The 22,406-nt window shown below is 56.8% G+C and overlaps 2 protein-coding genes across 3 annotated transcripts in view; one reads left to right on the top strand and one right to left on the bottom strand.

Moving 5' to 3' along the window:
- Nucleotides 1–1,371: 1,371 nt before the first annotated feature.
- On the top strand, nt 1,372–8,914 carry Agt (angiotensinogen). The gene is made up of 5 exons (XM_077105112.1): nt 1,372–1,391; nt 4,279–5,137; nt 6,476–6,743; nt 8,096–8,240; nt 8,723–8,914. The coding sequence occupies exons 2-5, from the start codon at nt 4,309–4,311 to the stop codon at nt 8,912–8,914; spliced, it is 1,434 nt and encodes a 477-aa protein (XP_076961227.1). The 5' UTR covers nt 1,372–1,391; nt 4,279–4,308.
- Nucleotides 8,915–11,664: 2,750 nt separating this feature from the next.
- The window catches only part of Cog2 (component of oligomeric golgi complex 2), a 32,393-nt gene continuing 21,651 nt past the window's right edge, over nt 11,665–22,406 (bottom strand). For both annotated transcript variants that reach the window (XM_077105091.1, XM_077105092.1), the window contains exons 10-18: nt 20,128–20,267; nt 19,646–19,707; nt 18,493–18,644; nt 17,592–17,789; nt 16,715–16,787; nt 16,300–16,442; nt 14,789–14,928; nt 13,481–13,661; nt 11,665–12,204 (exon numbers count right to left, since the gene is read on the bottom strand). In XM_077105091.1, the coding sequence (XP_076961206.1) occupies nt 12,103–12,204; nt 13,481–13,661; nt 14,789–14,928; nt 16,300–16,442; nt 16,715–16,787; nt 17,592–17,789; nt 18,493–18,644; nt 19,646–19,707; nt 20,128–20,267 (1,191 nt within the window). In that variant the 3' untranslated portion in view covers nt 11,665–12,102. The remainder of the gene's footprint in view (nt 12,205–13,480; nt 13,662–14,788; nt 14,929–16,299; nt 16,443–16,714; nt 16,788–17,591; nt 17,790–18,492; nt 18,645–19,645; nt 19,708–20,127; nt 20,268–22,406) is intronic.

Here is a 22,406-nt window from a genome sequence, read left to right as displayed (position 1 = left end):
GGACAAGGCTCGCCCAGGTGGCGAGGCCCAGGAGCCCCTGGCCAGTGAGGTCTGTGGACACTGTGGAAGGCGGGGCCTGGGTGGGCCAGTGCAGGCTCCCTCCAGTGTGCAGCCAGGAGGCTGCATGGGGACAGGGCTGTGGGGAAGCGGGAGGAGGTGGCCCCATGGGAGCTCCCTTCCCAAGGCCCCGGGGCAGAGATGGGCACCACCTGCATGTTCTCTGACCATCACTGGGGTGGTCATTTGCAATGCCACTGGCAGCCTTGCCCCCCAAGGCATCTCTAGCCTTGTCTCCTACAGGCATCAGTGGGCTGAAGGCCAGCCATGACAGTAGCGTGGCCACTCTGGCAAACAGCCCCAGAGGCTCCAGCCACCAGACCTCACGAGCCGACCCAAAGCCACCAAAGCTCTGGAAATCCCAGGTGCTTAAGGGCTCTGAGGCCAGGAACTCGGGATTAGGGCAAAGACCACAGGGCGGAGTCCCTTGACCCCCACTCAGGAGCTTGGTGCCAGGAGCTGGGGGCAGAGCAGATATGGACTCCAACTGTTGCACCCGCACCTCAGCCCACAGCTCCCTCCTGGGCCTCACAGCTGGCTGCCAAGTGTCCACTGCTTCTCTTTGAGACTCCTCAGAAGCCTGAGCCAGGCCTGCTTCATTCCATTTCGTCCCCTGGTGGCGCTGACCCCTGCTGGCCAGTCCAAGGGCATCTGTGGCCCACAGCTGCCAGCCTTCCTCTGTCCCTGGCAACTTTCCTAGGTGTCCACTCAGCTCCCCAGAACTGTGGCCTCTGTGCCAGTGGGTGACATCTAGTTCACACACAGTGGGCATTTGCACCCGGTGTCCCCAGCTGTCCCGTGCCCCCACCTCTTTATCCGAATCACACAGCTCTCCCCTTGAGAGCCCTTTAGTGTCCAAGCCCACCATCTGCACCCACAGGGTGGATGGCCAGGCTGGACCTGAGAGCACTTTGGGCCTTTTGATCTGGCCACATGTTGCCGGTGTCTAGCAGCCCCCACCCCTGTCCTTGCCCTCGTCCCTTTCCAGCATGACCTTGGCCCCGGGGGACTGAGTCAGGAGGCCTGATGGTGGGCCTCAGGCTCACAGCCCAACTGAAGGGCAAGAGGGCCCCAGCTCTGGTGAACTTGGGTCAATGTGTAACTGGACGCTGCACCAGCCCATCTGCTCAGCTGAGGGGCCACATTGATTGCCAGAACTTCCTGGAAGAGGTCCCAGAGTGGCTAGTCCTGGCCAAACCTGCAGCCCCCTCCCTGGTCCTCCCCCACTTGTGTACAGAGTGGCCTGGGAACGGCTCCACCCCACTCTTGGGTATAAAGAGGGCCTTGGTGGCTGGCCAGGGCAAAGCTGCGCTGGTCCAGGGCTGACGCAGGAGGTAAGTGGAGACCTCAGCTGTCCCTGGCTACAGCTGAGCCGGGCTGGGCGAGGTGGCCAGGGGCAGAGCTGCTGGAGGGGCTGTTCTCATTCATCTGGGATCAAGAATGAGGGTTTGTGGAGGCCATGCTTCACAGGGGATGTGCCACCTGCAAGTCCAGACACTGAGATGAGGCTGTCCTCCCCAGCCACCACCTGGGCTCCGGGAACGGCTTCTTTCTAGCTGCAATTCAGGATCACCCCTGACTCCTACTTCCTCTGGTGACCTGGGGCTCCAATAGTCCATTGGGTCTCTTCCCATCTGAGGGGACAGCAGGCTTCATGTACAGGCAGCGACAGGGAGGGGCTTGGTCTCAGGGCCCCGCAGGGCTCAGGGTGTGCCACCTGCATGACCCTTAAGCAGAGTGTCTCTCTGGTCCTGGGATCGAGGTCTGGGTCAGTGCAACCTGCTCACCAATTTGTCCCTGAACCTACATAAAGCCAGACTCCTGACAACACTGGCTTTTAGGCTGGGCCCACAGGGACAGAGCCTGACCATGTGGAAGTGCTTCCTGCTCCTGTAGGTGGCAAAGGCGGGCCCTGGTGTTCCTCAAGAGGCAATGTAGTTGGGCCTCAGTGCCGCCTGCTGTGCCCCAGGATCTGGCTGAGTCCTGGTTCTGTCTCCTACTGGCTGTGGGCCCTGGAGCAAGCCCCTGGACCTCTCTGTCCCTTGCAACATGGCACTGATGACTTCACCCAGCTGCCTGTTTGGGGCCACCTTGGGAATGAGGCGGAAACGGCTCTTGTGGGGCTATCTTCACGTGGGACGAGACAGACAAACCCACACCTCCAAACAACAGAGCAGATAATGCTTCCAGGCAGCAGGTGAGAAGAGCGTGTCTAGGCAGCCTCCGGAAGGCCAGGGTGGCCGAGACTAGCTGGCTGGACAGCGGAGACGCCGCCAGCCAGGATGGCAATGTACAAGTGTGCTGCCACCCTCAGGGGGAAAGGCTGGGCAGGGAAAGGCTGGGAAGGGCGGCTACCCCCCTTGCTGGTCCCCAGGTCCCTGCTGAGAGTGAATTCAGGGCCACCATGCTGCCCCAAGAGGAGCAGTCTGCAGGAGCGGCAGGTGGGAGGGCTGTGCTCCCCACATCTCCAAGCCCACATGGCGCCCCATGAGGCCAGCAGGGGCCTGTCTACACAGGAGGTCCGGGGCGGGGGCAGAGGCCCTGCCCTTTTGTCCACTGCATGTGGCTTTAATGAGAAGAGTGAACTGGGTCGGATGCATGGGGAGGAGGGGGAGGAGGCGCCAGGTCAAAAGTCAAAGGTCTTTTTAAAAAACTGTTTTAAAAAAGGTCGTTGGCAGTAGGTGAACCGAGCAGGACCGGACACGCGGAGACCTCGGTGTCCTGGGGGCGTGGAGGCCAGGCAGGTGCGGGCAGCTGTGCCTCACCAGGAGATTCTGAGATAGTTAACTGTGACGAGAACAGTTTCATTTTGGCTCAGATTTGGAATTTCCAGCCCAGGATAGGACAGACCTATGATGGGGTGCCATGGAGGGCCAACGAGGCCACTCCTCCAAAGGGCTCCACCTCCCAGCAACACTGCCCTGGGGCCAGGCCTTGGGGGTGTTAATCCAGGCCCACAGGGTAAGGTGCACACAGCTCACTGGCAAGGCCCATGAACCAGGTCCAGATGGGCAGGGGCAGGGAAGGCCAGGCTGGGACCAGGGCACAGCAAAGTGGGCAGGATGGCCTCAGGTGACAGGGCAATGTAGCAGGCTCCCTGCAAGCATCAAGTGAGAAGCCACACGTCTTGACCTGAGCCACCAGCAGGACGAGCTCCCTTCCCTCAACCCAGAGGAGCAGACAGCGTGGAGGGCGGGCAGCCCAGCTGCCTTCCCCTGCTCACCCCAGGCAGCTCCATCCCTGGCCAGCTCCACCTCTGGCCACCTCCATCCCTGGCTAGCTCCATCCCTGGCCAGCTCTATCCCTGGCTATCTCCATCCCTGGCCAGCTCCATCCTTGTCTGTCCAGCTGAGGCTGGAGCTGTCTCGGCATTGAAGGACAGGCCTCCAGGGCTCACCTGGCTGCCCTGTTCGCTGTGGCTTGGGCAGGGTTCTGAGCTCTGGCTGCACATCAGAGTTCTCAGAGACTTAAACGATCTATTCCTGACCCAGCACAGATGAGTGAGGCCAACTACAGGGAACAGGGCTGGACGGGCATTGTCCTGGAGACCAGAGGGCCACTGGACAGGACAGTGCAGACGGCCTGGAGCTGGGGATGAGGGGAAAGGTCGGGGTTTGGGTCAAACCCTATAGCAGTTAGGATCTTAGGGACACTAAACCATCCAGAGTCACTTGATGAGCATCTCAGCAGGGAGCACAGGGGCTCCACCTGGACCCATCGCTGGCCCCTCCTGCTCCCTGGGAGGAAGCCGCAGCCCCCGGGCTCTCGCCCACAGCCTGGGGCTTCAAAGTCCAAATCGACTGTCCCCCAGCCCAGATGCTGGCATCCAGGGTCAGGGTGCAGCAGGCTTCTCCTGCTGAGGCCTCTCTGGTCTTGCAGACACCGTCTAGTCCCAGTGTCCTCAGTGGTTGTCCCTCTGTGTGTCCCACTGTTAGGATCCCATCATAACTTAAGCACCTCTTTAAAGACCCCGTCTCTAACTACGGCCACTTGCCAGGGTCCTGGGGACGACTTCAATGCATGGACGGAGACAGGGCAATTCGGCCCCCTGCCAGGTGTTGGTGCCTGGGCTGTGAAGAGTCTGGCTCCGCCCCTCCTGTCCACCCCCAGAGCACCCCAGGTGCCTCCTGGCTCTGTAGTTCAGGGAGTGCGGGGTAAAATGAATGTCTGGCTGGGGACCCCTTGGATAGACACCTTCACCCTTACAAAATGTTGTTTCAGGGTACAGACAAGTGAGCGCTGGGATCAGAGATGGCTCCTGCTGGCGTGGCCCTGAAGGCCTCAGTCCTGTGCCTCCTGGCCTGGGTTGGCCTGGCCACTGGCGACCGGGTGTACGTACACCCCTTCCACCTCCTCTTCTACCCTAAGAGCACCTGCATCCAGCTGGAGAAACCCGACCTGGAGACACCCAAAGAGCCGACCTTCACGCCTGTGCCGATTCAGGCCAAGTCAGCCCCAGTGGACGAGGAGGCCCTGCGTGCCCAGCTGGTGCTGGTGGCCGAGAAACTGGAGGCTGAAGACAGACTGAGGGCCTCAGAGGTGGGGATGATGGCCAACTTCATGGGCTTCCGCATGTACAAGATGCTGAGTGAGGCGTGGGGCGCCGCCGGTGCAGCTGTCCTCTCCCCAACGGCTCTCTTCGGCACGCTGGCCTCCTTCTACCTGGGAGCCCTGGACCCTACGGCCAGACAGCTACAGTCATTCCTGGGTGCACCTGGGGAAGACCAGGGCTGTACCTCCCGGCTGGATGGGCATAGGGTCCTCTCTGCCCTGCAGGCCACCCAGGGCCTTCTGGTGGCCCAGGGTAAGGCCGGCGGCCAGGCCCCACTGCTGCTGTCCACAGTGGTGGGCCTGTTCACAGCCCCTGGTCTGCGCTTGAAGCAGTCCTTTGTGCAGGGCCTGGCCACCTTTGCCCCCGTGGTCCTCCCGCGCTCTCTGGACTTGTCCTCAGACCCAGAGCTCGCCGCTGAGAAGATTGGCAGGTTCTTGCAGGCTGTGACAGGGTGGACAACAGGCAGGCCTCTGTCAGGGGCCCGAGCAGACAGCACTCTGCTTTTCAGCACCTCTGTCCACTTCCACGGTGAGGAAACCCCTGGTCACTCTGCTGGGCTGCCACAGGGTGGTGTTCTCAGTCCCACACCCTTAGCAGATGGAGGGACGGGGACAGGAAGACGGCAGGCGTGCTGCTCAGGTGCCCTTTGCCCTTGAGCTTCCTGCAGCCCTGGTTTCCATGGCAGCTGATGGCCAACTGCAGGGTCTCACTCTGCCTCTGGGGCAGATGCTGAGCTGAGTGGCAGGAGGGGTACCACCACCCAGGCCAGCTGCGGGGGTGCTGCCTCCGTCACTGTGGCTGGAGGAAAAGCCCTGTGTCCCTCTAGGCAGCTCCACTGAGGTCCCTTGGGGACCACACAAGGGGATGCCCTGCTTCTTGCTCATATGGCTTTACACTGTGGCTCTTGTCACCCCCCCACCAAAGGCTCTGAGGGTAGAGGACCATGCCACTCCACTCTCACAAGGTCCCAATCCAGGGGGCAGAGCTGCATCCAGCCCCTTAGGACAGGGCGACATACAAGTGAGGCCAGGCAGGGGTCAGGGCTGTCATGGGGGCCCCTTTTTGACTAGGCCTCCCTGAGGCTTCCTGCAGGCTGCCTTGGCTTCACTCTACTGCCCCAGCTCACTGGTCCTCAGTCCTGCCTGTCCCTGGGCAAGAGAAGTGCAGAGCTGGGGCCTGGTTCCAGGGCTGGGGCCTGGTCAGTGAGCGGTAGTGGGGGCTGAGTACCACCAGCAGGCTTAGAGGCTACATGAGGACCTTGGGCCTCAGGCAGGAAAGCGTGTGAAGCTGCTATGGTGGATGGTCACCACTCTCCACTGTCCAGTCCCACCAGGTCCAGCACCAGGGTGAGCCCTTGTGAACTGTGGCTTTGTGTAATAACTGGCCACTCTGACAAGTGGGCAGCTGTGGTAGGGTGTCAATGGCCGAGGCTGGGTGTTGGGAGATCTCTGCACTCGTGCTTGGACTGTGGCCCTAACGCTGCTTTAAAGGGTCATATTGAGTAGGGAAAAGAGAGGCAAGCCCGGGCTGGGCAAGGCAGATCTGGTGGGCTCCTCATCAGGAGCCCTTGCCAGTCCCTGAGTGGTTTTGGACCTCAGCCTCAGGGCTGGTATCCCGGGTGCAGCAAGTGCAGCGGCTCTGTAGCCGGGCTTGGGCAGAAGACAGGCAGCCCTCAGGTTCTGGGCAGGTGTGGGCCTGCGCCCGGGGCAGTGGTGGCCGCTGGGTGGGGAAGGAGGCTAAGGGTGGGGAAGGAGAGGAGCAGAGCAGCCTGGCCAAGGCTGCCCAGGCCCGGGCCCCACTGCTGCTGCCATGGCCCACAGCCTGCCCAGCTGCTGACCATTCCCTCCTATTCTGTCTGGGCTGCAGGGAAGATGAAGGGCTTCTTGCTGCTGCCCGGGTCCCAGGAGTTCTGGGTGGACAACAGCACCTCAGTGTCCGTCCCCATGCTCTCGGGCACTGGTACCTTTCAGCACTGGGCTGACGTGCAGAACAACTTCTCTGTGACCCGCGTACCCCTGGGCGAAAGCTCATGCCTGCTGCTGTTCCAGCCACACTGTGCCTCTGATCTGGACAGGGTCGCAGCCCTCGTCTTCCACCATGACTTCCTGGCCTGGATGAAGAACCTGTCTCCCCGGTAGGAACTTCTGGGTGCCCTGGAAACTGGGGGAGCTGTGCCATCTTAGCCCAGGGTGGAAGGGTGAGCACAGCGGGACAGGCCCAGGGTGCCAGGCTGGCCTGGACCTGGGTACCCACCAGCACCTCTCACTCCTTCATCCCCTGGGCTCTGGCAGGCGCAGCTGGGAGAAGAGGAAGCACCCGCTTCTCAGAGCGGTGTGAGCCCACAGGTTTTACGAGAGAGAAACACCTAAGCCACCCTCTGAGAAGGGACTCAACCCCACACTCAGGCAGGCCTGTCCCAACACCCCAGAGCCTCTGGGGACTGATGTTGGGAGGGCTTGGCCTCAGCTGCTCTTCTTCCTGTTGTGGCAGCCCCTCCCACAGAGCACTGGCCTCCTCCTGTTGGTCCTTCAGACTCACGGGCCCAGAGTCTGGCCCAGGGCCAGCGCCAGGGGGAAGAGTGGGGACCCTGCTGCCAATTCTCTTTGAAAGTTTTATTTTTTTAGGTTTATAATATTGTAGTGATAAATCAGTATGCAATGAGGGTCTTAGTTTGAATCGTGATGGAATACAGCTGACCTAAAACACACCACCTCGGCCATCCCAGTGTCCTGGCACGGAGCCGTCTCAGTGGTGGACCTCCACCAGCAGCCTGTCTCCAGAGCCCGCTAACAGTGCAACACTGACACTGGCCTGTGTGGTGCCGACCCACCGGAGCCTTGGCAGCCCACAGCGCCCTCCGGCTGGCTGTGGATTGCCCACCTCAGGTCCCTTCTCCCCTGGGGTTGAGCATCAGCCACTATGCAGACACACAGTCATTCACATGTCTGTCCGTGGACACTTGTGAGGCTTCCCCGGTGGCTTGAGGCCTCGGCTGCGGACATGGCACACTGGCCAGGGCTGGCTGTGTCACCAGAAGTGCCCATGGCCCTAAGGGTTGCCAGAGGAAGCAGCTGGAGGTGGAGGTCACTGGAGCTAATGGGTTGGTACAGGCTGAGGTCAAGACCACAGCCCCTGCCCAGAGTCTCCCTCCAGAGCACCCTGCAGCCAGCTGGGGTGACACCTCTCAGGGCTGCCCAGGAGTGCCCACACACAGCCAGCCTGAGAAGTGAGCAGAGCAAAGCCCAAGCTGCCCTCGCCAGTCCCCAGGACAAGCCCTGGAGCTGGGAGCCCTTCCCATGCTGTTTTCTTCATGTTTATGGTTTTCTTTGTATTTGCTACTGAGGTTTTCCTAGAGGTGAGGATGACCTAGCTGGATGGGGGCTAGACTTCCCCTTCCTCAGGGGCAGGAGCAAGGAACACACCTCCTTGGGCTCCTGGGAGCCCTTGCCTTGTCCCCTGGAACCCTCTGACCACACATCTTCCCAGGGCCATCCACCTGACCATGCCCCAGCTGGAGTTGCAAGGCTCCTATGACCTGCAGGACCTGCTGGCTCGGGCCAAGCTGCCCACCCTGCTGGGCGCAGAGGCGAACCTGGGAAGGATCAGTGATGGCGACCTCAGAGTGGGAGAGGTTGGTGCTGGCCTAGGGGAGGTGTGGATGAGACACAAAGGGGGCTGTGGGCGAGGCTGTGAGGATAGGAGGGAGAGAAGACCTGGACCAGGGGGGTGGGCCATGTTGGGAGGGAAGTGGCCAGAGCCCTCCAGGACTTCTCAGGGACAGTGCAGGAGAGCAGCTCCTGCCCAGCCTTGCCTCTAGTGCTCCAGGAGTGTTCAGGCCCTGCTCAACAAGGCCAGGACCTGGGGTCTTCCCCGGAAGCTGCAGTGGGGGTGTCCCTGGCCAGGCTCTATCCTGCAGCTCCTTCTGTGCTCAGGAGCCTCTCTCTGGCAAGAGAGCCAGGGATCCTGCCCAGCACAGCAAGGTGGTGGGTGGAGACGGGAGGGCACAGGCAGGGGAGGCAGGAGCTGCCGGAGTCCCGTGGTGGGCCAGCAGGCGTCTTCCCTGCCTTGGGCCCTGTGTGCCCGAGGACAGAGGCCATCTCCATTGCCTTGCAGGTGGTGAACAGCCTTCTTTTTGAACTCAAAGCGGATGAGGAAGAGCAGCCTGCAGAGTCTGCCCAGCAGCCCAGCATGTCTGAGGCCCTGGAGGTGACGCTGAGCAGCCCGTTCTTGTTCGCCATCTACGAGAAGGACTCGGGTGCCCTGCACTTCCTGGGCCGTGTGGACAACCCCCTGAATGTAGTGTGAGGCCCTGCAAGGCCACTGTGCCTGGCTATCCAAGTTGAGGCCAGCAGAAGAGTAAACCTGGCAGAATCGGCCACCTGTTGCCACCTTCTCCTCCCGACTCCTGGTGGGTTGGCATGGCTCCTTGCCAGTGTGGCACCTGAGCAGACACAGGCGTGAGTGGAGAGTGGGGGAGGCAGGAGCCTGTGCTGTACCAGGACAACTCTTCAGAGCCGGGGGTGGGGGTGGGGGGTTCTGAACATATCCACTGTCTCTGAAACCAAAGTGTCCCCTAACAGAAATTGAGCTTTTAAGATTAAAACACACGCTGTCTCATTGCCTTGGGTTTATACTCAGCGAACTGAATGTGAGATTGTAGTTCCCACAATGCCCTAGTTTTTCTTCCCATGATATCTGTAGTTGCAGAAAGACACACAGACCTGATTTCATGCTAGAGCAATCCTGACCACCCTGGCAATAATCCTCAGGTGGTGGCTAGTAACATCCTCCGTTGTGAGCAGGGCCACCAAGCCATTCAGCTGACAGTCCACGGAGCTCTCGTGACCCCTTGCTCCTGGGGAGGCCCAGCTCATGTGCTCTGGGCGCCTCTGCCAGGAGCAGGAGAGTCAGGCTTGTGTGGTGGGAGGCCTGTCCATCAGGGGACCTAGAGAGGAACAGGGCTGAGGGCTGGATTGCTGCTCAGGGGGTCCCTGAAGCAGAGGGCAGGGCCCTAAATCTTCTCAAACACTTTTTCCCTCAATGGATTAGACCCACAGTCTCTATGTCTCAGCAAAGCCAAGGAAGAGGTGGGTACCAGGCAGGCTGGATGGCCTTGGTGATGCTTCTATCTCCCTCAGGAAAAGTTGAGGGAAGACATAGCCCTGGCCGTGCTGGATGCAGGTCCAGGCCCCAGGTCCCCAGCCAGCAGCTGCATTCTGCAGATGCTGAGTACACACCAGCCTCGGGAGCTCCTGTGGAATGGAGTGGCTCTGCTCTGCGAGCACATGTGGGTGGCAGGGTTTCCAGAACCACAGCAGCCCTGTTCCGTGGTGACACCTGGCTGGTGGGGCAGCCTGGCATGCGTTTCCAGCACCCTCACTTAAACAATCAGCTGCAAGGTGCCGAGTGTCACACCAGGGACCCAGGGACCCAGCCAGTCACTCTGCCCCTGGCTCCTGGGACACCCAGTGGTGGCATTGCCACAGCTGGGGTCCTAGGGTGTTGCCTTCTGTTTGTGGGAAGGTGGCTTCCAGCTTTGCAGGTGGAGCAGTGCTGACCACTGCCGCGCTGCTTTCTGTACAGTTCTAGGTGGGCGGCTGGGTCAGGGAGACAGCGCAGGACACCAGCACGCCATGACGGCGGCTTGAGAACAGCAAGCATGGGGTCCGTCTGCCCTACGCACTCCTCCACTGAGCTGGGAGAAACCTCCCCGGGGTGCAAAGTGCCCATCCAAGAGACTGGGATCGGCCACGGCCACTGAGGCCTGGGTGCTGTGGAGGAGACCCGCAGTGACACGGCAAGCCCTGGTCTGTGGTGCACTTGAAGGGCGCAGGGAGTGTGCTCAGCACTGCCCTCTGCACAGCATCCTGGTCCCCCTTCTTCCCCTGTCATGAGGGGACAAGCTGCAGGGCAGCCCGGCCTGGGCAACTCCAGCATTCTCAGGAGCTACAGCCACTTTCTGACCAGGAGAACAGCAGGAGTCCAAAGCAGCTCCAAAGCTGAGTCACAGCTGGGAATGAGCTGGAGGCACCCAGAGATGGAGATGTCAGTCTGCTCACCCAGCTAGGACTCAAACACCCGGGGCACCTCCCACTTCCTCCCAGTGAGTTGTAGTGAGTGGGTGGGTGGAAGGCAGCAGCTTCCAAGAAGACATCCACCTTCCCACCCCAGACCCTTTGGAGGGAGCAGGACCTAGGGCCACCTGCTTTTGCACTTCTGGTCCCTGTCCAGAATCCAGTGTGACAGACTGGATTTCTGTTGTGTTCAGCCACCACCTTGGTGGCCACTTGTGCAGGCAGACCCCAGGGATGCAGAGTGGTTCCCGGGGAACCTGGAGCTTCCCTGAGGTATGCTCAACTGCGCAGCAGGGGGAAAGCAGCTCTTCCCAGCAGGAAGCACCACTATATTTTAAACCATCAACAGATGAAAGAAAGGAGAGCTGCAGACAACACTCTGCAACCACCAGCTTCCTGCAGGAAAGTCCTCCTTCCTAAGCCCCAGGACTGTCACTACCCAAGGCCACCCTCTCCAGAGGTGGACACAGGGAGGGTAGGAAGCCTAACAGATGGTCAGCTGGTCTGGAATACCTTGCCTGGGTCTCCAAACGATGACCCACCTCAGTTCCCCACCTGTGAAATGGAGACAACATGCCTGGGCTGGGGCTGCACCCCACCTCCTGCTCTAAGGCTAGTGAGAAAGGCAGAACAGGGGGCTGGGGACTTGGGGTCCACTGGGGAGAAGCTGGCTGGGAGTCCCCTGCCCACCTGCGCCAGTCTACCAGGTGGGCAACATCCCCTGCCTACCAGCGCCAGCCCACCAGGAGGGTGACCCCCCCTTCCCACCAGTGCCAGTCTATCAGGAGGGTGACTCCCCCTGCCCACCAGTGCCAGCCTACCAGGAGGGCGACTCGCTGGCCTGCAGAAGGCACCTTCTGGTGTTGGTTCGGACAGAGCTCCCAAGCCCAGGGAGGTGCCCTGTAAGGGAGCTGCAGGGGAGCCGTGCTACCCAGGGCGAGGTAACTCATGGAGGACAGGATGGCGCAGGCTTGCAGCAGGCACTCCTTTATTCAGGATATCATCTCCTCCTCCGGCTCTGGCTCCTGACAGGTTCAGAGACCAGCGAGAGCAGTGGTGCTGGGTCCCAGTCTATGAGCAGACAGTGTGTCCACTGGTGCAGCCCCATGCAGTCCCAGCACCCAGCCAGCCTGGGACACAGCTGGGCCCCACCTATGCATGAGCTCGAACCCTGCTTTAGAATCAGCTCTTCCACGCTAAGATTTGCAATAAAAATAAAATCATCTGATCTGTAAACTACAGTAAAAAGTTTCAAATGTCTTAAAAACTCATCCATACAATGGAAAAAGGCCTTTGTTTTTTTTTTTGGGTAAAAGGAGATCCAAAGGTGCTGAGGTGGGTGCGAGCGTTGCTGGGCAATGCTGGATGCGCGCCTCTGCTGTGAACAGAGCCGCTTTCTTCCCTTGGGCCACCAGGACGCTATGGCTGCTCCGTGGCTGCCTGGTCCTTGGCAGCGGCCACCAGCTCTGCAAGGGCTGTGAAGCTCTTGATGCTGCTTGTCTGCAGGCCCATCTTTTGTATCTGCAAAGACATGAGAATGAGTCATCATCCTGCGGCTTAGCCAGACTCGAAGAGACCCACATGAGAAGCCACCGAACACAGGACCAAGTCAGAAGAGGGCAGTGCCCTGACCACCTGCAGGAACCTTCTCCTTTGGAAAAAAAGGTCAACTTACTGCAGAATTTCGTTTTGGGGTTAAACCCTCTGCATTCTAAGAAGCCAATATGTTACCTAATCTCAGTCCTTCAAATCAGATGGATGAGCGCAAGGGCCTCTTTTAAGGACTTTAAAAAAAAAAAAAAAAAAGTTCTCAAAGGAAATTCACAACTAAAAAAAATACATGAATTGTTCTCTAAGTGGAGAATTTCCAAACAAGTACTGACCTGAGCTCTTGCTTTGTCCATGTAGCCTTTTCTTGGGTCCTTGTGATGGACAGAACACACTGGTGGTGACCTACTGTGGTGACTATAGCCACTGAGTGCCCATTAGGGCCTGTTTTTGTTCAAGAATAATGTGTGTGCACAGAATGGGAAGGAAAGGCTGGGCAGTACTTGGCACCTCACGGCTGGCCTGGCACTGGACCGTGGGAGCCTGTCCCTGCCTTCCCCACCTGTTTCCCTTTTGCTTATTTACTCTCCATGTCTCTACAGCAAACTTTTTGCTTCTCTTATGACATGCAACAGGCAATGGGCTTTGCAGGAGACATCCAGAAGCTCAGAACAGAAACTTGGGTTCCAGGAGGGCCTGGGCAGGGACATGTGGCTTGCCTCACTCCCCCTCTCTGGCAGAATTCTTGTTTGAGGAGCAACTGCTTGGAGAAAATCTGGACAGGGGCCATCTGGACACCTGCCAGCTTGAGGATGCTGAGGATGAGACTGCCTCACAGACGGGCCATGCCAGCCTCACCACCCAGGAGGGAAGCAAGCAGCTGTATCAGCTCACTTCCTGCATCCATGGGAGGGCACTGCTGTGCTCTCTGTGGCCACTGGTAAGCACATTAGGGCTAGCTGTGCAGCACGGTCCCTCCCAGGCATGGAAGGCATGGGAATCGCACCTGCGACCCCACAGCTACCACCACAGCCGGCCATCAATGGAAACTCTCGGCACTCTCTTGCCTCCCCTCTCTCCTGCTCCGGGTACAAACCCTTTACCAGAGAGCGGCCTGGACCCGACCTTCCTCTCCTAAGCCATGGGATTGATGTCTTGGCCTCGGCAACAGCACCCGAGGCAATGCCAGATCCCTATTGGGCCCTGAGACCCGAGTTTGGGCTGCTGGTGCTGAGATGGCTCCCAGTACCTGCTCGCCCAGGTACTCCACGTCCAAGGCCAGCTGCAGCCGGATCTTGTCGTCATCACTCATGCCACTGCTGGGGCCCACAGGGCTGGCTGTGGCGGTCTTTCTGGCCTGCTTCAGCCTCTTCAGACTCGCCTCCATCTTCCTCACGGAGCTTAGGACATCTGACACAGTCTCACAGTACCTGGCCAGACACAGTTACCAGTGAAACTAACATTCAGAACCCTTGTGGCCAACTCTGAACAAAGATGTACTTAAGATAAAATTCATTTCCAATAAGACCCAACTGTGGTAAATGCTGTCTCTGAAGACAGTGGGAAGGGTCTGGCACAGCATCTCCCCAGAACTGGACTGTTGGGACTCTAGGCTGAATGCCAGGAGAGACTGATAGGCCCTATGCCTTTTCATACCCAGTGGACACCTGCAGTGCGACCACAGCCAAACAAAGGTCATTCCAAACCCTGAAGGCAACAGCTCATCTTCCAAAGTGTAAGACTCCTAGAATTTTAAGTAAAATTCTGTCCTCCAAATACTCTGCATATAATTTTTAAATCATAAGTAAGTTACATTTCTAAATTCTGTAAGCTGGTCATTTGGCATTTGGAATACATTTGCCCACAAAAACAGTCTACATCATTGTTATGTTCTAAACTAATCCATTAATGGCTGCTTGACACATAAGAACTGAACATAACATACTGCAAAAATTAATGCTTAAAACAGTTAAACAAAATTGATAATGAAACATTTTTGCTTTTTCATTTTTTGGTGGAGTGCTGAGCATGGAACCCGGGGTCTTGTGCATGTTGGCAAGTGCTCTCCGGCTGGGCTACCCCAGCTTCAAATGATACCCTTTAGTGTGACTTGGCACCAGGATTCGAGAAGCAGACTTAATTAGATGAAGAGGTACTCAAGGGCTGGGGACTTCAGAAACTGCCATGCCAGATGCAGGGAGCTTCTAAACGTGTGCGTCCTCATTTAGGTCACAGGGCTTTCGTGTGTATGAACTCAAGTGGCATGACTGGAGCTGTGCTGGAGGGACAGAGCTGAGGACAGGGAGGGCCTGAACAGGGCAGAGGGGCAACAAACAGTAGCACAGACAGTGCCCGGGATGTGAGACTCGCAGAACACAGGCCAGCTTGATGGTGGTCTGAGTGGAAGAAGGTGGCCCTGAGCTGAAAGCAAAGAGGGCGAAAGGGTGTGGCTGACGTGCCCAGGGGCAGGCAGGTGCTGTGGTGGGCCCACTACAGGTCCATGCACAGCCTGGAAATGCCCAGGGGTCTCTTCCAGGGGCTCTTCAGCAGGGCACACCTGTGAGTGCTCTCAGAAAGTGCTCCTTCCAGCCACTGCTGTACCAGTGAGGGTCTGAGCTTGTCCTTGTGTCCACTCTGGAGCTGGTGAAATGGCTTCAGTGCACTCTCCACGTAAGCAGAAGCTGTGGTGGGGACCTCCTGCAATAATGTCGACAGGGCGTGTTCCAGATCAGAGTGTGCACAACCACTGTCCTCCCAGACACTAACGGGAGAGGTCCACAGAAAGATCTGGGGCAGGAGGGCAGCCAAGAATGCAGGCCCACACCTCGGACTCTGTTCCCTGGAGCAGTAGCTCCCCATATTGTCCATCTATAATATCCTGCTAATTCTGTTTAATTCAGGATCTGCTTCTACAGGTGGGGTGGAGCTTAATTCTGACCACCAGGGGGCATCAGTGTGGCTCATCAACAGACCAGAGCTTGTGGGTGAGTGACCAGCCTATAACCCTTCCTAGCTTTGGTTTCTCCACCCATCAACATGCCAGTCACAGAAGGAGCAGTGAGTCTGTGTAAAGTGCTCATCCTCATGCCCAAGCGAACATACCCCAACAGCCCGCGGGGCAGAAAGGGAGCTGGTGCAGCACTGGGAGGAAAGCAAGCCGGTCTCTCTACTTCCAAGGGGGCATCAGGTCAGAGGAAGGTGCAGACTAGAAGTGCTTTACTAGAAACGGCAATCCCAGCCCACATCCCAGATGGACTGTGGAGAAGACTGTCCAAACTAATGCCAGCTCTGCCACAGGGACCCACCAGCACCCCCAATAGCATGCCAGACAGATGGCCGTGCAGCAACCGACAGGGCCCACCTAGCACAGGCAAGGCCCTACATTCCACAACCCTCGTGGCTCTAGGAAGTGAACCAAGAGACATTAAATTAAGTCTGAAATCTAACTTTACAACTGGGAAGAAAAAGAAAATCAGAGAATTATGTGAGCTCTACTAAGAATAAGACGAGAACAAACATTAAACATGGGAGAGTGGGCATTCAGGGGGAGCACTCAACACTGAATCCCATGTCTGCTCTAGGACGTGACCATGAGCAGCAGGAGCATGCTCTGCCTTCTAGCCTACAAATGTCTGTTTTTCCTTTTCCTTTCTTTTATTTTTGTGGTGCTTGGATGAAATGCAGGGCCTGCCCAGGCAAGTGCTCATCCCACGTAGCCCTGACATACTTTTTAATGCAGTTTGTCTGAACTTATTCAGGAGAAAGCAGGTACCTCCAGAACAAGAAGGCAGCAAGGTATTTTGTAAGTTCAAGTATTTTGTAATACATACATGTTTAAGTAGGATTTTAAAAATATTAAAATGCTTTCTTTTGAAAGGAAGCAAGAAAGTGCACTCTATCCCAGCTACCACCCACCTCAGCTGCGGTGTCAGGGAGCCTGACTGAACCTGGCCTGGCCTCTGCCCTCCAGCCTGGCTTGGAATGGTTGGATGGAGCTATCTTGCCCTCTTCTCCAGCCCCCTCAGTAAGCTTCCCACTTCAGAGTTCTTTTTGGTGAATGACACTAACCTTATTGGTTCTTCGGTAGAGCCGGGGCACCTCTAGGGCACCCTTCAGGTAACTGAAGCAAGACTCACTCAGGTCCTGGATGATCCTGCTGCTCAAGGCAGGCACACAGGCTGACAAGGAGCTCCGGGAGTCCTCCAGGGCAGCTGCAGAGGCAGGAAGGCAGGACTGGTCACTCTGCTTGGGCCCAGAGGTGAGCTTGGTTTTAAAGACAATCATAGTATGCAGTGTGTACTACAGTAAATCAAATCAATTAGCATTAAACACAAGATCTTAGGTATCAAACCCACAGAGCAGAGTGACCAAGGATTTACAACTAGAAAAGAAAGTGCTGATTCACACAAGTCCCGTAGTCTCTGAAACTTTAACTCAAATTATTTCTTATTCAAAACTTGCCGAGTCTGAAGATCATTTTTACCTGAGATAGAAGAGAAATTCTCAAAGCCAATCATTTCCAGTTTTGGCTTAATTGTCTCCAAGAGCTCTGGAAGCTGGAACATAGATACCACATGCTCAGTCACTCCTTGTAAACCAAGGCAGCGGCAATTCTACTTGCATCTACAAAGCTGGAACATTGTTAATGGGTAGTGAAACTAAAATCAGGACTCTTAGTGCTGTCTGTCAAGGGAACGTGAGGCTCAGTGCTGTCAAGAAGAACTGATGACACGGGGAGCCCATGGGCTCACAGCCACCCGCAGACCCAGGGAATGGGTGGAAACCTTCCATTTTCTGGCTATCCGTGACACCAAGAAAGCCCACTGTAAACAGCAATGCTCGAGACGCACAAATGCACCAATTCAAGCACATAAAGCCTTAAACTCAGGGAAAGCAGAATCATGCACTCTAACTTCAGCCCGTAAAGTTCTTCAATTGTAAAAAGCAAAAGCTATGGGAACTATATAGAGAAAATAGAGAAATTTTGATATGTCAACACTTTCAAATATTACAGAAAACATCTGGGTAAGTGAACTAAAAATAGCTAAGAGTTGTGCCAGAGCAAGGTGAGCTAACCAACCAAAGCAGCACGACTCTGCTCAGCATACCCCTGCTGAGGAGGGGCAGAGGTGCAGGCTCCCATGGTGCCAGGGGCACTGCTGAGCAGGAGGCACACTGGCAGAAGCCTCCACAGAGATGACCTGTCAAGGACGCTGGGGAGGCACAGGACAGGCGAGATGTACCAGACCTTGGCGGGATACCTGGGGCCCCACAGTTCCAGGGCCCACAAGGACACAGGAACCTGCCTTTGGCACCAGCCTCTTTCTGAGAAACCTGGGACTCTTTAGGGATCGGCTTACCTGCTCCTGAAGCCTGTCTAGGTCTGCGACCACATACACCAGCTGAGTACTAGAAATGGACTCCATTGGCTTCTCCTCTGAAGGTCCCCTTCCTTGGTCTTCATTACCTCCTTGAGAAGCAGAAGGGTCTTTGCTACCAGCTACCAAAGGCTTTTTGATTTCCTTGGCACTTTCATTAGAAATGGGCCTGTGAGAAAGCTGGACAAGAGTTCCAGTGGTTACATGCTTGCAGGCTGGCGAGACATAGGAGTGTCCATACACATGTAAGTCAGCAAGGAACGCCAGCTGTGTGCAGCAAAGATGGACTAAGGCAAGAACTCCGCACATCTCTGAGACAGTGACAAGCAGGGCTTGCACACAGGGGACAACTAGGTCCCTGTGTCTGACACTGAGGGCAGCAGCCTGCAGACAGAGCCCTGCAGGGACCTGGCAAGGCTGGCATTTGGCGCTCAAGGGCCATGCTCTGTCGCTGCCACACATCTACAGACAGCCTGAAGCTTGCGGTACTTCACACACCTGGCCATCTGAGCAGGGGAACGGTGCCCATGAAAAGGAAAGACTGCTCCCCTTTTCATTTCAACTTCCAAATACCAAGTATATTTTGATTTCTAATCATTTTCATTAAAATGAACATGTTTTAATTCAGGCCCTGTGAAGATTTCTAGTTTTGAGAGAGAGAGTGGACTGGTCAGTGTGGGGCTCTTCAGTAAGAAAACACAGAAAGTGGAACACCACACACCCAAGGGGCAGCTGCCGGAGCAGAATATAAGGTAGCCAGCTGCGAGCGAGAAGCCAGTTTGCTGCCGTCCACTTACGCCACAGGGCATTTAACCTTCCTGTGGGCGTGAAAGGTCTCTGACCCTCACCTGTCCTGGGCACAGATGAGACGCATGGCACTTACCTCACTGGCAAAGACAGAGAAGCGTGCCAGAATCTGCAGAGTGAGTCTCCAGAGGCGATGGGCCAGCAAGGGCAGGAACAGCTCGTCCGACCAACACCTGATCAGGCTGCTCCATGTTCTGTGGGAAGCCAAGAGGCAAAACGGACTCCCAGCTGGGGACAGAGCAGAGACTTGGGCTCAGTCAGCTGTAGCTGCTGATGCCGGCCCTCGGGGCGAAGGGTGTGCCATGTGCGAGTGTGGCGCAGCGAGCCCAGAACTCACGCATGCACGCTCACGCACAATAACACAGGTGTGGCCTTCCAAGGGCTGCCAGGGAAGACAGGAGGACCCCGTGGCTCGTCTTCCTGTCTTCACGCACTTGGCCCCACACCCCAGGCATGTGGACGAAGAGGCAACACCCAGCACCTGGGATGCTGCTCCTCACACACCGTGGGCCACCTCAGACCAGCTCTAGGGCAGCCCTCCAGGGCAAGGGCTACTGGATCTGTCCTACCTGTTCTGTCCACTCCTCTCCTCCCGTCTCAGCAGTTCCCAGAGAGGAGTCACTTATGCACAACCACCTCTGACAAGGAAAGACTGAAACTAGGTGGAGGCCAATGGGGCAGGGGGACTGACAGTGGATACAGCTGCCCCAAGGAGAGCAGGCACTGACATCCAGGAACCCAGAACCCATACACCATCCTTTAGTGGTCACCAAGAAAAACATGACGAAACTGACGAGCCATCAGACACGCACACGTGTTCTGAAGTCTGCACACCTATGATGGTCACCTCTGGTGTCCACCCTGGGGCTGGAGGCCGAGCACATGCTCCCACAGGGTCACTCTTGGGGTCCTACATGTGGCCACCCTAAGCCAGGAAGAAGCCAGACTGCAGCAGCCTGAGCCCCGGGACTGCAGCCCTGATGTGCTATGTTCAGCACCAAGAAGGACTCTGCTACCTGTCTGCAAGCACCTTCGACCCTCTCCATGCAGCAGCTCCATGAACTGAAAGATGTGGTTTCTTTTGCCTTATTGGAAAAAAAGTTGGGTAGTGGTGGTAGGGGCAGTGTCCTGAGTGACAGGAAAAGGTCAGAGTGCTCTTCGGACCAAGGCCTCGCTGAGGGGTGGGCGTGGCTAGGGGGACACCTGTTGCTCCAGTTCTAAGAGTTCACCTGGTGCTTCTTCCAGCCCACGTGTGAGTGCTGCTTCCAAGGATCCTGCCACCTCTCTGAACCTGCGAGGAGCAACACCTAAGTCAGCCCGAGGTACCGCCAGAGGCACTCCTGACCTATCTTCCTCTCCCCAGGCAGCAGGGCTTCCTTGTGTGCTGTGCCAAGGGAAAGGCCCAACACCTGAGGCAGAGGATGCAGCAGAGGGAGATGGGCAGTTGTCCTACTCCATCCTCTGCCCCGGCCACGGAGGAGGGCATGGGAAGGAAGCTGGCCTGGGGTCTGCCCATCAGAGCCCAGCGTTCCTTCCCACTATCAGAAAAAGGCTGATCTTTGCTCAGTTTGGCTCCCAGGACACTTGTACCTTCCACAACCAACTCTGCCTCCCAACAGAAACCTTCTAACGCCAGAGGCAGCTGCCAGCTGGACGCGTGCTCAGCAGCAGTCACGCTCTGGGGAAGGTGCCTGCAGTGTTGGGCACTGACCGTATCTGGAAGTAGACAGGCAGGTTCCACTTGCTGTTGAAGCTGTGGTAGGCAGGGTGCGCTCGCAGCCGTTTCACACTGGCCTGCGACCCACACTGTCGTTCAAACCTTCTTAGGAAGTCCATGCTGGTGGTGTACTTCTAGAAAGAACAAGGGGGTCAGTGCAGTGGCTCAGCAGTACTGGGCACACTCAGGAAAACGTTGGAGGGGAAAGGGTCTCGCACAGCAGTCCTGGGCCATGCCCAGGTCCAACGCGGCCATGTCCAGGGGAAACCTCAACACAGTCCTATGTCCAGAACTGGATAATGACAGTGCTCTCACCCCACCGGCACCTGAACAGACGGTCCATTAAGTGATCCAACTTGTCACTGAGTAGCCACCTGTCTCTCACAGACAGGAAGTGGGAACTGCTCCAGGAGGAGCACAGCCGACAGCGGGCACTACCGTAAGCCACCCAGCTGCCTGTCCAGGATGCCACCACCACCACTACCACCACCAGCAGCAGGTGATGCCTCTTCTGCTGGACTCTGACAAAGCTAGGGGCAGGACCCAGTCGGTCAGCAGATGCCTTCTCGGGGCTCTCTGTGCCTGAATCCCTGTGCCCTGAACCACGCAGGCTGATGTCTGCTCACACAGGGATTGTAGGCCAGCAGAAGCTACAGGTGTATCCTTTCTTTCACTTAGATTTGGGCGGCACTCTGTGTCCCTAAGGGTGGGCTAGTTGTGTGGGGTTGGGACACAAGAGGCCACTGTGGAGTAAGGCTCTATCTCTACATTCAATGGCCACCAGAGGGAGAAGGGCAGTTCCCTTTCCTTAAGAAACAGTGCTTTAAGGCCCAAAGCTGAAAGTACTTCTTGAAGCCGACAGACACCTGTGGAAACTAAGCCCACCAGCACCCAGCACTGGCCTAGACTTCTGCCAAGTTCTCTCAGAAGGTTCATGGCTGAGCTGCTGCACTTCCTGAGCCAACCAGGTCACCATGACCTGAGGAGCACAGCAGAACGCAGAGCACCCCACACCGCTCCTGCATGAGCCACCCACACTCTGCTCACGCCATCTAACTTAGGAAGCCCTACTTTTTAACATCATAGAAGTTGTCCTCTGTCAAAATCAACACAAGCAAGCATGCGACTCAGCATCCTGTAACATGAGGCCATTAGCCCAGAGGGTCACATCCTGACAAGAAGGCTGTGCTGCGCTGTATCTCAGCCACCACCATCAAGCCTCCAGGGCCCAGGCTCCGTCCGCTCACCTTGTGCCTCTTCGTGTACCTAGCATTAGTGAGGGGATTAAGCAAGCAGATCAGAAGAGAAGCAAACAAATTCCAGAAATTATGGCAACTACAACTGGAAACTCAAAGCACAGACGCATCTGAAGAAAGACCCAGTGAAACGAAAGACAAGTCCCGAGGAATCCAGAGCACGCGCATGCACATGGAAAGAGAGGGAAGCAGCTTTGCAGGCATGTGCTGGAGGAATGGCAGGAAAGCGCAGCTCGAGAGGAAAGGGCCTGGAGAGAAACTGCACAGAGGAGAGGTGCTGGCCTTCCGCCGGAAGTCCAACAAGTCCCAGGTGAGGTAGAAGAAAAGTCCACGTGAGGCACGTCAGAGTGAACTAAGCACACCAGGCTCAGAGGATCTTCCACCAGCCAGGGAAAGGGCTCAGCCAGGGGGTCAGTGCGTCCACAGCTGACTCGGTGGAGTCCACAGTCAGTACCACATGTTGACAAGTCCATGCCCAACAGAACCACTCTCCCCAACAGAAAAACAGAAGAGTAACCCCCACACACGGCTGAGGGCTCACTGCAAACAAGGTTGTCACCTGCAAGCCTCTGGCACTGGCTTTAGGAAGAAAGGGAAGGGCCCAGGAAGGATGGGCTCACCCCAACAAGAGCAAGCATCAGAGCAAGAGGCCTGGGGCAGTTCTCAGAACACCACGGCCACGTGGGACCACGGACGCAACAGGAGAGCCAGCCTGGGTCCAAGAAGGCATGACTGGCATGAAAAGCAGTCAGGAGGAGGTAAAGACCGCTAACCAACTCAACTCGGTTAAGTGAAGAAGTGAGAGACTGTTCACCTCCTACCAAGGTTACTCAACATATGCAGAGAAAGGACAGAACACCCCAAACAGCAGAAGCAAAATCAGAGTAACGGGAGAAAGCAGATCCCCAAGTCTAAAACACAAAGGAGGCAGACAGGAAGAGACCTCACTGATGGCAGTGCTGCACACCACCAGCCACGTCTGAGACCAAGGCCTTGCCCAGCAAGGACCTGACCAAG

This window comes from Callospermophilus lateralis, chromosome 13, assembly GCF_048772815.1.
Source record: "Callospermophilus lateralis isolate mCalLat2 chromosome 13, mCalLat2.hap1, whole genome shotgun sequence".
NCBI lineage: Eukaryota > Metazoa > Chordata > Mammalia > Rodentia > Sciuridae > Callospermophilus > Callospermophilus lateralis.
Note: the sequence above shows the minus strand (reverse complement) of the source record. Positions and strands in the feature narration are given on the sequence as shown.

Bases quoted from the DNA above. Each gene is read 5' to 3' on its own strand.
- Agt (XM_077105112.1), top strand. From the start codon at position 4,309: ATGGCTCCTGCTGGCGTGGCCCTGAAGGCCTCAGTCCTGTGCCTCCTG. The intron at 5,138-6,475 runs GTGAGGAAACCC...TCTGGGCTGCAG, and splicing joins CACCTCTGTCCACTTCCACG to GGAAGATGAAGGGCTTCTTG. The intron at 8,241-8,722 runs GTTGGTGCTGGC...ATTGCCTTGCAG, and splicing joins GCGACCTCAGAGTGGGAGAG to GTGGTGAACAGCCTTCTTTT.